Source organism: Nothobranchius furzeri, chromosome 14, assembly GCF_043380555.1.
Source record: "Nothobranchius furzeri strain GRZ-AD chromosome 14, NfurGRZ-RIMD1, whole genome shotgun sequence".
In the NCBI taxonomy this organism is placed as follows: Eukaryota; Metazoa; Chordata; class Actinopteri; order Cyprinodontiformes; family Nothobranchiidae; genus Nothobranchius; species Nothobranchius furzeri.
This window is the reverse complement of record NC_091754.1, coordinates 45,530,531-45,544,560: the sequence shown is the minus strand read 5'-3', so window position 1 is coordinate 45,544,560 and position 14,030 is coordinate 45,530,531. Positions and strand designations below refer to the sequence as shown.

General features: G+C 45.8%; 1 protein-coding gene across 1 annotated transcript in view; it reads left to right on the top strand.

Annotated features, from left to right (window-relative positions):
- The window catches only part of ptpn9a (protein tyrosine phosphatase non-receptor type 9a), a 47,599-nt gene that overhangs the window by 26,767 nt on the left and 6,802 nt on the right, over nucleotides 1-14,030 (top strand). Inside the window, exons 4-9 of the mRNA XM_015952209.3 lie at nucleotides 2,239-2,363; nucleotides 2,466-2,571; nucleotides 2,894-3,004; nucleotides 3,235-3,551; nucleotides 4,470-4,557; nucleotides 4,749-4,818. Of these exons, the coding sequence (XP_015807695.1) occupies nucleotides 2,239-2,363; nucleotides 2,466-2,571; nucleotides 2,894-3,004; nucleotides 3,235-3,551; nucleotides 4,470-4,557; nucleotides 4,749-4,818 (817 nt within the window). The remainder of the gene's footprint in view (nucleotides 1-2,238; nucleotides 2,364-2,465; nucleotides 2,572-2,893; nucleotides 3,005-3,234; nucleotides 3,552-4,469; nucleotides 4,558-4,748; nucleotides 4,819-14,030) is intronic.

The window sequence follows — 14,030 nt, the reverse complement described above, 5'->3', positions numbered from 1 at the left end:
ACATCAATTCTGAAAGCTTCACAGCTGGACAGTACATTGTAAAAAATAATAATAATAAAAAGCAGATCCAATATCTGTGTAAAGTCAGTAGCATCTCTGCAATGTAATGGAGGCATACAAAACTGCAAATTTTAACATCCTCATATTGACAAGTATTGTCAGTTTACATAAATAAGTATATAAATGGTTTATAACAACACATATTAATCATGATTTAAAACTTCCTGAAAACATTTTGGGCATGGTGGGCTGCTCTACCAAAAGGCTTAGCAAGATTTGTGGGGGAAAACCCTGCCACACTTATATGTATGTCTTCAAATGACTTATGTTGCATTATCTGTGTGTAGGGGATAGACACTTCCAGTGTTCATCAAATTATAAACCAAAACATCACAGCATGCCCTATAGGTTATAAATGGTAAGTCGCTTTGGATAAAAGCTTCTCCTAAATGAATAAACACATAAAATCCTGCAGGGCAGTGAACCGGGCTCGAGGTGTAGCTGTCTGGGTTTTCTTAAACCTTGTTCCAGTAGGAAATCGCAGACAGGTGGTCTGATATTTGTTCGATATGATTAACAATATTTCCTCCCTCAAAGCCCTTTTGGGATAAATTAACTCATCCACTGCCAGCCGTTTCCTGATTGCTAACGGCCTTCGCTGCCTTTCTCACCGTTTTTACTGTTTTTTTAAGAGTCACAGAACGTTGCGCGCTAGCATGATGTCGATGCCAAAACAACCTAAACAAAGAGGAGACTCACCTCTTACATCAGGAAGAAGCCGTGTGTTTTGAGCGTTATCCGTTCTTTCATAATCCGTTGTCGAATTGTGATCGGCAGACGCTTTTCCGTTTCGCGCCTCACTTTTTTTACAGGAACGGCCCAAAACGATCTCCAAACACATGGATGGTCTGCTTCCTGATCATGTGATCTGTGATGTAGGCGGATGAAGATCGGCTTCAGGGCTGGGATGTTTGTTCTATCAGCGCGGGGGCTCGTTCCAATGCTCAAACAGTAAAAAATGCAAATGACGACTTTAGTCGTCATTGGCAGTGAATGAGTTAACTGTTCCCCTTAGATAGTGTCTCATTTGATGTGCACTGTCTCATTTATTGACCCATCTCCAGACTTCTTTTTATCTCTAAAGTACTGGAGAAGGTAACTTACTCTCAGTTGACCGAGTATTTAATGGGAAATTACATATTGGAAAATTGCCAGTCTGGTTTTAAAGCTGTATTCCTTAATTTGGAAAACAAATTAGCTTCAAATGTTTTTTTTATGCCTCTTACCAACATGCTAATGTAGCATAGCTATAAAGATATTGTGGAGTTTTAAAAAATACCAGAAAAAAATTAATAAAGTGGTTCTTTCGGATTTGTCTAAAAACCTCAACCAATCGTTGTTTTCAGTCCGAAAAATTAGGTCAGAGGGTGAATTTGAAGGTTATTTAACATTTTTAACTTGTGTACCCTGGCTTTGAGTAGTCTTTTAGAAAAGCTTCCACACCAAGTTTTATAAATGAAGCCCCAGATCTTCTGTCCTTCATGAACCAATTCAAATAAATCTATTACTTTGAAGTGTCTTCATGGAAGACTAGATAAACTCTGGAAACCTAGGGAATTACTAGCTGATGGTGCTAGTACTCCACCCTCATTCAAACCTTTAATGAAGTAACTTAGTTTTATCATTTAGAATTCAAACCGTGGGTCAGGCTAGGTGTTACTTATCTGTGGGTGTTTCCTGTTCCAGAAAGATTTAGCTCTGTACCTCCCATCACATTTGCACGCACACGCGCGGTAGCATTGATGCTTCACATCCTGCCATCTGACGTTGGACTTCTCCAGCCTCAGCAGCAGGATTCATATCCTGTCTGAGAGTATTTTTAGCTCTGGTGCTGGACAACAGGGACGGGCTTATTTACTGACAAACGACAGTTCTGGTGTGTCTTTGCTCAGAGGTTCTGACTCTCAGGATCCTTGCAGCCATTCTTTAGCTCAGCTAAGCCATTGCAGCCCATGGCCTTTTTTGTGGAATATAATCATTCCTCCTGCTGAAGTAGTTCACGGTCCTTTATGTTTTCTACAAAAACTGGAAAATGAGCTGAAGCGCCCCCTTGTGTTAAATTTTCAGGCTTTTTCTTCCTGAACAGAAACAGAAGCTGCTATCACAGCTGATAAATTCGGTTTAATGGAGTCACACTGACAGCAGGGACACTGATGAAAGGACTTTGTGTCATTCCAGAGCGTGCGTGACCCTTCAGGGGCATCCATCGCTTTGTACACAGCTAAACTTCATCATCCCAACAAGACGGGCAACCACGTGGTGCTACAGGCCCTCTTCTATCTCCTGGACCGGGCTGTTGAAAGGTGCTCTTTAACTTAATGCTGTGTCATCACTCATGTATTCAAAGGTATTGTGGGAAGTCCTTCGGTCGAGTTTGGTTACTGTTGAAGGTTTGTGCTCCTCAGCTTTGAGACCCAGAGGAACGGCCTGGTGTTCATCTACGACATGGCTGGCTCCAACTACACTAACTTTGAGCTTGACCTGAGCAAGAAGATCCTCAACTTACTGAAGGTGTGAGTCAAGTTGTAGAAGGAAACAGAAGCAACAACACGACATTGGAGATGAGTTAGTGTTAGAAGCTGTGTGAGCTTCCTGGGCCGCTACCTCCATGTTTGCTCTTTTTAAAGGGTTGATAGTATATGTGCAGTCAGTCAGCAGCAGATGAACTGGTCTCAGTTCCTTCTGTAGATACAAGACGGCACCAAGCAGGACTTGTTTATGGTCTGTTTGTGTTTTAAGACGACGATGGACAGATAAGAAAATCAGATTGATGTGTTTCTCTCGTTCCTGGATTTCTGATGCTATGATGAGCTGTGTTGTTTGTGTCCACCAGGGGGCGTTCCCTGCCAGGCTGAAGAAGGTGCTGATTGTTGGGGCTCCTGTTTGGTTCCGGGTCCCCTACAACCTGCTAAGCCTGCTCCTCAAAGAAAAACTCAGAGAGAGGGTAAGGGGAGCTGCACATTCTCGTCACACACCTCTGACAGATGGCCTGGAGGTTAACACAAGAAGATATTCACATTCAGTGACATTTGGGTGAAGTCTACCTGGGTTATGGATCTTTAAAGGGGGCAGGGCTGAAGGCACATAGTTCCTGATGGAACTACACTAGGGTGTTCTTGTGCACAGCTTATCATGCAGCAACATTCAGTGTGAGCTGATGCTTTCTGATTCCAGGTCCAGATGGTGAAGATGGCAGAGCTGCGTCTGCACCTCCCCAGAGACTGCCTCCCCCAGCACCTCGGTGGCCTGCTGCCTCTGGACTCATTCAGCTGGAACCAGCAGCTTCTGGCGGGTCAGAACGGCAGAGTGGACCCTGTTGACGAGCTGGTGGGAATCCCCCTGGAAGACTCATCCATCCACGTCCCGGGACCAGAGTCCATGCGGCCCCAGGAACTGCTGGCTCACCTTGGTAGGCTTCAGCGTTCAGGCATCCACCTGGAGTACGAGGAGCTGCGTAGAGAGGCGCCGCCTGGTACCTTCCACTACGCTCAGTGGGTTCAGACGCACATAAGGCGCTTCACATTAGCGTCGGTACGGTCGGGGTTTGGTGGGGCTAATCCCTGAGCCCATGGGCCCTGCGTTTAATACACACGGAAAAGTCTGCGGTGTCCTCCATAATTCAATTCAGTTCAGTTTTATTTATATAGCGCCAAATCACGACAAGAGTCGTCTCAAGGCACTTCACATAATAAACATTCCAATCCAGGTCCGTTCATTAAGCCAATCAGAAATAATGTTTCCTATATAAGGAACCCAGCAAATTGCATTCAAGTCACTGACTAGTGTCAGAGTCTTTACATCAATCCTCATACTAAGCAAGCATTTAGCGACAGTGGAGAGGAAAACCCCCTTTTAACAGGAAGAAACCTCCAGAGGATCCTAAGGTAAACAAAGGCGGACATGAGCTGTGCTGCTTTTGGAGACTGAATCACCTTATTTTATTTATTCGCTGTGTGTGTCCTCATGATCTTGTACCACACACACACACACACTGCTTTCCCCTATGAGCAGCTGCCTGTCGGCTCGCTGGGGTGAGAGCTCCGATGCAGAGGACAGGCACACACACAGCTCTCCCGTTCCCACTGAGCGGCCACTCCCTGCTACAGACAGAGGACTTTATTTAACAGCATCCAGCATGAAAATGAATGAACACCCCCCCCCCATCCACCCCAGTAGTGTCTCCTCGGCTCCAGTCGGACCGCTGGGGAGGAGGTCTGAAAAAGAAGTTGCCTCGAACTGGAAAACGCATATCTGACCCATTTGTGAAACCAAATTCCGGTTCTGTACCCGGCTGTGCCGACGCTAATGTGTAAGTGCCATTAGTCCCAACATTCACAACTGTTCTGCTCTAGATGATTCTGGTCGGCCATGTTGGTGTCAGTAATGACTTCCTAATGTTTTGTCTACAGAGCATCTTATAATCAGGAAAAAAATCGCTATGGAGACGTGCTGTGCCTCGATCAGACCAGGGTCCGGTTGAAACCCAGGAGGAATGAGGTAAAATCTTTCTGATGAAATACAGTCAAATCATTCCGTCACTTTAAGCAGCTGAGTGACAATCAGGTGAGCTGCGGCTTACCCTCAAGGAGTCCTCTGAGGTTCAGAAGCAGTCAGCTGCTAGATTTGGTTCCAATTCCTCCTCAGCTGGTGTGAAATCTCCTCCTTTCTTTTCTTTGTTGTTCTCCCAGAGGTCTGACTATATCAATGCCAGCTACATGGACGGCTACAAACAGAGGAATGCCTACATTGGTACTCAAGGTGAGACTATTGTTAGGAGCACTTTTTCCATCAATGATGACAACGAATAAATCATTTTGTTATTTACCCCATTTGCTTGTAACAAATACGAGATGCTGATGTGATAAAAATAGCTCTTTGGTGACCAAAACAGGACAAGACGTGAGTTTTCATTGATGAGACGAGAATGGATTAAATAATGCTTAAAATTAGGCTTGGGTGGTATTAAGGTATTGCCGTATACAGCCAGTGTTCAAAAATAGCAATGGTGTCAGTTCCAATACTGTCATTAAAGAGCAGAGCACATAGGTGACAACGGTCATTTAATGTATAAAACAGATGCGTGGTTGAATTTTCAGTTTTGCATAAACAGTTTTAAAATGTTTTGTTCAACATTTGGAGATGTTCCATAAAGTTTATGAACGTGATGTCATCACATGACAGTGTGAAGGAGACGCACCAAGAGAGACGGGGAGAAAAATGGCAGGTCGTGTGCCAACTGACTTGGTCTTTATCCGCTTCCGGGTTGGTAACAAGATGGCGCCTGTGCTTGGATTACCTGTCTGACCTTGTGACTTGTTTTGTGCTAAACCAGATGTTGAGATTTGCCGATTACTTGCTGCCTCATGTTCCCACAATGAAATATAAAACGCGAGGGCAGTGTGCTTTTATCTATGCTGCTCCGTCCCTCTGGAGTGCTCTTCCTCTCTCAGTGAGGCTGGCACCATCCCTCCCCCATTTCAAGTCACTGCTTAAGGCTCACTTTTACAACGAGGCATTTTAAATCCTTGACTTTTATTAATTATTTTTATTATGTATTCTTTTATTGACTGTGATTTTACTGCTTTGTTGTGTACTTTTATTATTGATTGTGTTTTAGTTTTTATCTGTACAGCACTTTGGTTGCCTGCCATGGTGGTATGGTATGGTTTAGCCGGCCACTTTTTAAAAGTTTTCTCCACTAGCCTCCTCTTTTCCGCCTTGCTCCTGTCTGCGGTCCTCTTCGGTAGTATCCCGGCTACCATCTCCTATAATCACCAGACTTTTTTGTCCTTCCATTCGTCCACGATCGCCCAAGTTTACCTGCCTGTTTGTTTACGTGAGTCACATGCTGGACCAGAGCCAAATTCTAATTCCTACCCGGACGCCTCCAGTGATGTTTATCCGATTCTGGGAAAACATCCGAGGAAAAGGGGTAAATGAGCAGGAATCCATATGAGAATAAGACTTCTCTTAAGACGTGGTATATCTAGAAAACATTGGAGTGATCTTTTAGCTTCTTGTCTTTTGTTTAGCAACCTGAGCGCCATTTCCACATTCCCGCCAGGCCACGATGCGGCACGGTTTATCCTCTTTCTTGAGTGGTTTCTCCTCCTGTTCCCTCCATAAGTGGATTTTATAAACACTGTGAACCTAACCCTGCTAACTTCCATCCACTAACTCCAGCTGTTTCTATAGTTTCAGATTCCTCCACCTCAATCAGCATGGCTTTATTAAATACCCGCTCTATTAACAATAGGTCCTTCCTGCTCCATGATCTAATTCTCTTTAAAAACCTGGATTTTCTGTTTCTGACTGAAGTTTGGCGGCAAACCTCTGACTATTCTGGTCTGATTGAACTTTGCCCGAGTGGTTATTCTTTTCTTAGCCAGCCCCGGGGTTCTGGTGGTGGTGGAGGCCTAGATGTTGTTTTTAGAGACCATCTTCCATGTAGCTCTATGACCTCTGGTTGCTTTGCTTCCTTTAAACTGAAGCTGATTAAAGTCGGGTGTAAGGACCCGTTCTACTGTGCTGTGGTTTATCATCCACCTGGTCCAAACAGTTCTTTCCTTCAGAAGTTTAGTGACCTTTAATCCTCCACTGTGAAGCTGTCCAGACTGGTGCTTGTTGGTGGTTTTAACATTCAGATTGATGATGCCTTAGACCACTTTGCCATGAGCTTCTCCAGCCTCATGGACTCCTTCAGCTTTACCCAGCATGTTACTGGTCCCACACACACCAGGGGGCACACTCTGGACCTTGTTTTTACCCTGATTTTAAGATGTTCAAAAGAATTGGTAAGGGATTGATTAATAGGTCTGAATGAAAATTGGTTGCTGCTTCTCCTCCTCACCCTGTACTTTGAGCAATATGATGATTTAAATTATTAGAAGGAGCCGACAAATTAAAATTAACCTAAGGCCCTTTCTGACTGTAGGAACCTTTTGTAGTTCCTAGAACCTTTTCGGCAACCAGCCCCCTTTTGCGCGCATTTGGACAGATAGGAACTAGGAACCATTTCCCGTAGTTCCTAGAACCATTTTAGCTCCTACTCTGAGGCTGGGACTTTATGTGGTTCCTATGGAACTAACGTGATGTTGACGCTTGGTGAGCTACGCCCCTTGCTTGATTTCAGCATCTTTTCTGTTCCGAATCGTGTTTCTTCATTGAGAAATGGACTGGACTGCATCCCAGATACTCCTGCTGCCGCCAGCTCACCTTGCCAAAACCGAACAGGTAAAGAAAACAGTTTTAATGCATTTACAAATGTTTAGTCTCTTCTGTTGATATAACGAAAGGAAATTGTCCATTTTGGGATTAAATCTCGGAGCGAAAGCTGCCGATAGCGAGCATGTATTTGTATCAATACAATGGGTTCTCTGACCGGTTTCAGAGCTTGGTCCGCATTGCCGGCAGTAAGTCGGGCTCATTCCCAGTGAGAATTGGACTCCGCCAAGGCTGCCCTTTGTCACCGATTCTGTTCCTAACCTTTATGGACAGGATCTCTAGGCGCAGCCAAGGTGTGGAGGGCATCCGTTTTGGTGGCCTGAGGATCAGGTCTCTGCTTTTTGCAGATGATGTGATCCTGTTGGCTTCATCAGAACGTGACCTTCAGCTTTTGCTGGAGTGGTTTGCAGCTGAGTGTGAAGCAGCTGGGATGAGAATCAGCTCCTCTAAATCTGAGACCATGGTCTTGAGTCAGAAAAGGGTAGAACGCCTTCTCCGGGTCAGGGAGGAGGTCCTGCCCCAAGTGGAGGAGTTAAAGTATCTCGGGGTCTTGTTCACAAGGGAAGGAAAACTGAAGCGTGAGATCGATAGGCGGATTGGTGCTGCATCTACAGTGATGCGGGCGTTGTACCGATCTGTCGTGGTGAAGAGAGAGCTGAGTCAGAAGGCGAAGCTCTGGAATTACCGGTCAATCTATGTTCCTACCCTCACCTACGGTCATGAGCGTTGGGTAGTGACCGAAAGAACGAGATCGTGGGTACAAGCGGCCGAAATGAGAGATGGGGGAGAAGCCCTGTCATTCGGGAGGTGCTCGGGATAGCCCCGCTGCTCCTCCACATCGAGAGGCGCCAGTTGAGGTGGCTCGGGCATCTGGTCAGGATGCCTCCTGGACGCCTCCCTGGTGAGGCTTTCCGGGCACGTCCAACCGGGAGGAGACCTAAAGGTAGACCCAGGACACGGTGGAGGGACTATGTCTCTCACCTGGCCAGGGAACGCCTTGGGATTCCCCCGGTGGAGCTGGCCCAAGTTAGCTGGGGAGAGGGAAGTCTGGGCCTCTCGACTTAGGCTACTGCCCCCGCGACCCGACTCTGGATTTGCGGATGAAAATGAATGGATTGATGGATGGATGGATATTGTGTACATTCATTTTCTGATATAAGCAGTACATAGATGCTATCATCTATAGTACATTATTATGGTGGGCTGGTTTGATTAATATGTGGTTTATAACTTATCACTATCAAGTAAGTTAGTTTAGGACACTGTATGTTACTGGTAAAGGTATTTTATAACTTATTTTATTCTGAAATGTTTATCCATCCAGCTGCTACACAAAAGCCAGCATCTGCAGAGGCATCAGCTTCTTTCAGCCAGCTGCTGGCAGCCTCTGCCACCCTACACCAGCTACAGAACAGTCTTATTATATATGCAAATGTTTAATCTCTGTGGACATCAACCTGGTTTAATTCTACAATATTTAATCATTCAGCATCTACACTGTACCTACAACCTACTACCTACCAGCACCCACTGCCACCCCAGACCTTGTACACACATCTCATTCCACAGAATTATAGTTTAGTTTATTATATGGCTCTTGTGTGTTAATTCTATCTCCACTCTCCATGTTTGTTTTCCAGGAAGGAGAAGAGGGGGCAGCACACATCTGGCTACTGTGCAGGAGATGCTCGGGTCAGAGGCTGAACAGGAGGCAGAGAGATGAACGGTTTAATACCTTGATGCAGTTCTTCTGTGAGCTGACAGAGAGGGAGTCTAAAGAACATCCAGCTCAGGAGGAGCCAGCCACCGACAGAAGCTCATGGAGGGTCTCTAGTCTGAAGTGAACTTGTGACTACACGTGCACAAAGCATATCATGCACATATGTGAACAGTTATTTTTACACTGAAATACTTGACTTTGTAGCAGGCATGTTTTTAATAAATGACTTTAAGAGTCAGAAGTATTCCTTGTCTCTGATTGATGTCAGCTAGATGTAGTTTGGTCATATGAACTATTAGATCACATTAAGCCTTTCTTATCCTCAGGCGTGTAATCTACTCCAGTTACTCAGGTGTGTAATATACTCCAGTTACTCAGGTGTGTAATATACTCCAGTTACTCAGGTGTGTAATATACTCCAGTTACTCAGGTGTGTAATATACTCCAGTTACTCAGGTGTGTAATATACTCCAGTTACTCAGGTGTGTAATATACTCCAGTTACTCAACTCTATAAGAGCCCAGATTACAGCAGGAAGTGGATCACATGTAACAAAGTTCACACATTCAGAGATTTTGGGCAGCTTGAAGCACACACACTACTTTTTACATTTTAACCTCACGTGACACATTTTAGTCAAGTCAAGTTCATTTATAAAGCACTTTACAACAGCATAAAAGCTGACCAAAGTCCTTAACAAGCCAAAACAAACAGAAGTTTCCTAAAATGCTAAAAATAAGATAAAAGTTCATCAAAAAATAAAAATCATGACAAAAACAAACAAATCAAGCTGACATAAAAGCTACTAAAACAGATGCATTCTCAAATTGAATAAAAAGAAACTGAGAACAGATGAGTCTTCAAAAATGATTTAAAACCCAACAGTGAGGAAACCATCCTGATCTGGATTGGGACTGCATTCCACAACCTTGGAGCTGCTACTGAGAAAGCTCTCACCCCTGAGCTTTCTCTTCGTTCTCGGCACCTCCAGAAGAAACTGGTCAGCTGACCTCAGTGACCGAGACGGGGAGTGAGCAACTAAAATTTCACAAAGATACTGCGGAGCAAGGCCGTGTACCGCTTTAAAAGCCAACAAAAGAACCTTGTATCGGACCCTAAAATCGACAGGCAGCCAGTGCAGTGAAGCTAAAATTGGGGTGATGTGCTCCCTCTTTCTCGAACCCGTCAATAGGCGATCTACTGCATTTTTCACCATTTGAAGATGGGAGAGGTGAGACTGAGGATGGAAAGTCTCATCCTTTTTCTAAACCATCACCTTCAGTGATGCTCTGTCACCTTAGAGGCTTGCTGCAGATTTCGTAGTGACTTCAATGTTCACACAAAGCTTAGAATCAGGTAATGGGATATTTATTTAGCATATAAACACACTTTGAACAGTGTGACAACTTCCAAAGGAACATTTTATCTTTAATGGTGTGAATTCATGTCTACACGTATGTTCTCTCTGTCAAACGTCCGACATGGCTGTGGATGTTGGTTGTTTTCACTCTTCTCTGGACTCTCACTGAGGTTAGGAAGCACACAGCAGCTGTTTTAAACTGTACAGCAGAGATACGTTGTGTCCATTCTCTCCAGGGCAGGCTTCAGACAGACGAATAAGGTCTGTCTGGACAGACAGAAATTCTCCATCAGTCATCAGTAAAACTTGGAAAAACATTTTTCCACCAGTCATCAGCTTTGTTTTGGATTCAGATGCACGGTGAAGCAACAAGTCGCAACGCCATCCAAACCCCTAACAGAACGCGAGTTAAAATATAATCTGATGTATTCACTTATTGGTAATCTGCTAAAGAAAAACTATAGAATTCCATTCAAATGTGTAACCCTACAAATGCATATGTAACCCATGGTTCCCCTCTGTGCATCTGCAGCAGGTAGACGACACCCTCAGGACTCTGTGTTGTGTTTTTGGTGAAGGTGGGATGTGTTCCGTGCAGAAACAAGGGCACCAGACACAGGGCTTTGAATTGTGAGGAGACCTCGAAGCATTTATTTTGTCCAGACTCACCTCTTCTCCAACCTTACAGTCAGTGAGAATAAACTGAGTTTAGAACATTCTTTTTATTTATTTATTTATTTATTTATTACTGTGTCCTGTCTGGCTGTGAAGCAAACAGAATGAATGTCTGAATGCTGGTGACAAGCTTTACAGATTTACTCTTAAGTGGAGCATCAAAGCTTCTTCTTTTAATGTCACGCCTGATACTTAAAACTTTATTGTTATTGTTTTTGAATGCTTTTTAATTCCGACCAGACACGGAGACAGAGGTGAAAAAGAAAGGAAGTGACAAAAGGTGGGGAGGGTTCCACAAAAACAAACAGTGATTAACAAGAGTCTGCTTCTAGGCCTGCAGAAGGACAGAAAAAAAAATAAAAGGAACACACAGCAAGACAACAGGCGCAAACTATCACTGCGTCAACCTGATGAGGAAATATAAAATCAACATTTTTTTACTGAACAATCACGATAATAAATCACAGTGCATTAAGTGCCAACCACAGCCGACGTGTTGAACGGGCCCAAGTCCATACTTATGAGAGCACCATGTGAGCACCTGTGTGTGTACCTGCTCTTGTTTATGTAAGGTTTCTCTATAGGAGCGTCCAATAAAGAGTGTGAGGGGCCACAGAGCTGCCCCCCAAAGATGCGTAGAAGATGGAAGGAGCTCCAAGTCTCAGAGATTCAGGAGCTGTCCCAGAGCACAGGGACCCCAGGGAGACTGCGACCAGAAAAGCTCCTGCTCCCCTCGAGAGGCACAGAGGCTCGCTCCGGGGGGGCACAACCAGTGCCCGGCAGAGTCCCGGGAGATATCAGCGGCAAGCCCACAGGCCCGCCCGCAGCCTTCCACCCCCAAGTCGGCCGAGCCCGGAACCCAGCAACCCAGGACCCAGGGGCAACCAGCCCCGCCGGGGACCCAGATCCCACCAGGCAGCCACCGGGATTAATCAGGCAGATGCTAAAAATCTTAAACCCCCTGACCCGGGAACCGCGAACACTCAAGCAGACCAAGGCACCACACTCCACACCAAGTGTGACAGGGGGAGGGGAGGTGAAGATGTATAGCAGCAAAAGAAGTCCCAGGAGAGGGGAGGAGTCAAAAGCCCCACCTGACATATACAGTCATACACAAACACAGTCACACACTCTCTCCCTCATGCTCACACATACACATACAACCTAAGACTCACAAAAATGCACGCCGGACACCCACTCTTTCTCCCCATATACACCCTATTCACTCCGGTCCCGGTACTGCCGCACAAAGGGTACAACCATCACCGGCTCCCAGAGTTCGACCCTTTCTGCTGGGGTGCTGATGAGCAGGCTCCCCCGCCCAAAACCGAGCAAAACGACCCACCACCCAGACCCCAGCCAGACGGCCAGATCCCCCTCCTAGCCTCCAGCCCCAGGAAGCCAAGTGACAACATGGGTTTATTTCTTCCTTAAATATAATTATATTCTTTCTTTAACCTAAAAATCACATTTCTAATGATAATGAACCAAAACTTTTGAAAGGGTGAAACCATAAAACGTTTCTTCAGCATGTTAGCATGTTAGCTAACTCTCAAGTCAGAGAGGAGGGTCAGAGACATGAGATCCATCTGATACCAGGAAGATCTAATCAATCTAAGATGGCGGCAGCATTTCCTGCACCCGAGCAACCAGTTGGGGATCTATCAATATTAGGGCTGGGAAAATTAGCACATTAATTATTAGCATTAATTTTGTTATTTTAACGTGTTAAAAGTACATTACGCAATTAATTTGACCATCTCTCCAACCTGGAGCCACTATTCTCCAAAAATTCTCCATATTTTCCCCTGGACAATATTGATAAACCATCATTTACTGACTCCTCCTTGAACCGTCACCTTATCGTGGTGGAGGAGTTTGAGTGCCCTAATGATCCTAGGAGCTATGTTGTCTGGGGCACTTTGTGCCCCCGGTAAGGTCTCCCATGACAAATTGATCTTAGGTGAAGGGTGAGGCAAAGAACGGTTCAGAGGATCTTTCATGGATGTACAATCAAAGAGTCGGAGTACCCGGCCCAGAGGGTTACCGGGGTCTCACCCTGGAGCCAGGCCTGAGCGCCTGGTGGCCGGGCTTTCGCCCATGGGACCAGGCCAGGCCCAGCTCGAACCGGATACATGGGCTCATCCAACTGTGGACCCACCACCCGCAGGAGGAACATGAAGGGTCTGGTGCAGTGTGGATCGGGTGGCAGACCGAGGCGGGAGCCTTGGCGGTCCGATCCCCAGACAAGGAAACTGGTTTTTGGGACATGGAATGTCACCTCGCTGGTGGGGAAGGAGAGGAGCTTGTGGCAGAGGTTGAGCGGTACCGGCTAGATATAGTCGGACTTACCTCGACACATAGCATTGTCTCTGGAACCCAAGTCCTTGAGAGGGTTTGGACACTCTCCTTTGCTGGAGTTGCTCCGGGTGAGAGGCGGAGGGCTGGGGTTGGCTTTATGTTGGCCCCAAGACTCTCTGCCTGTATGTTGGGGTTTACCCTGGGGGATGAGAGGGTAGCTTCCCTGCGCTTTCAGGTTGGGGAACGGGTCCTGACTGTTGTTTGTGCTTATGGGCCAAATATCAGTTCAGAGTACCCACCCTTTTTGGAGTCCCTGGGATGAGTTCTAGATAGTGCTCCATCAGGGGACTCCATTGTCCTGCTGGGGTACTTCATTGCTCATGTGGGCAATGACAGCTTGACCTGGAGGGGTGTGATTGGGAGGAACGGCCCGCCTGATCTGAACTCAAGTGGTGTTTCGTTATTGGACTTCTGTGCAAGCTGCAGTTTGGCCATAATGAACATGTTCGAACATAAGGATGCCCATCGGTACACTTGGTACCAGGGAAGCCTAGGTTGCAGGTATATGATAGACATTGTGGTCGTATCATCTGACCTGCGGCCGTATGTTTTGGACACCCGAGTGAAGAGAGGAGCGGAGCTGTCAACTGATCACCACCCGGTGGTGAGTTGGATTAGATGGCAGGGGAA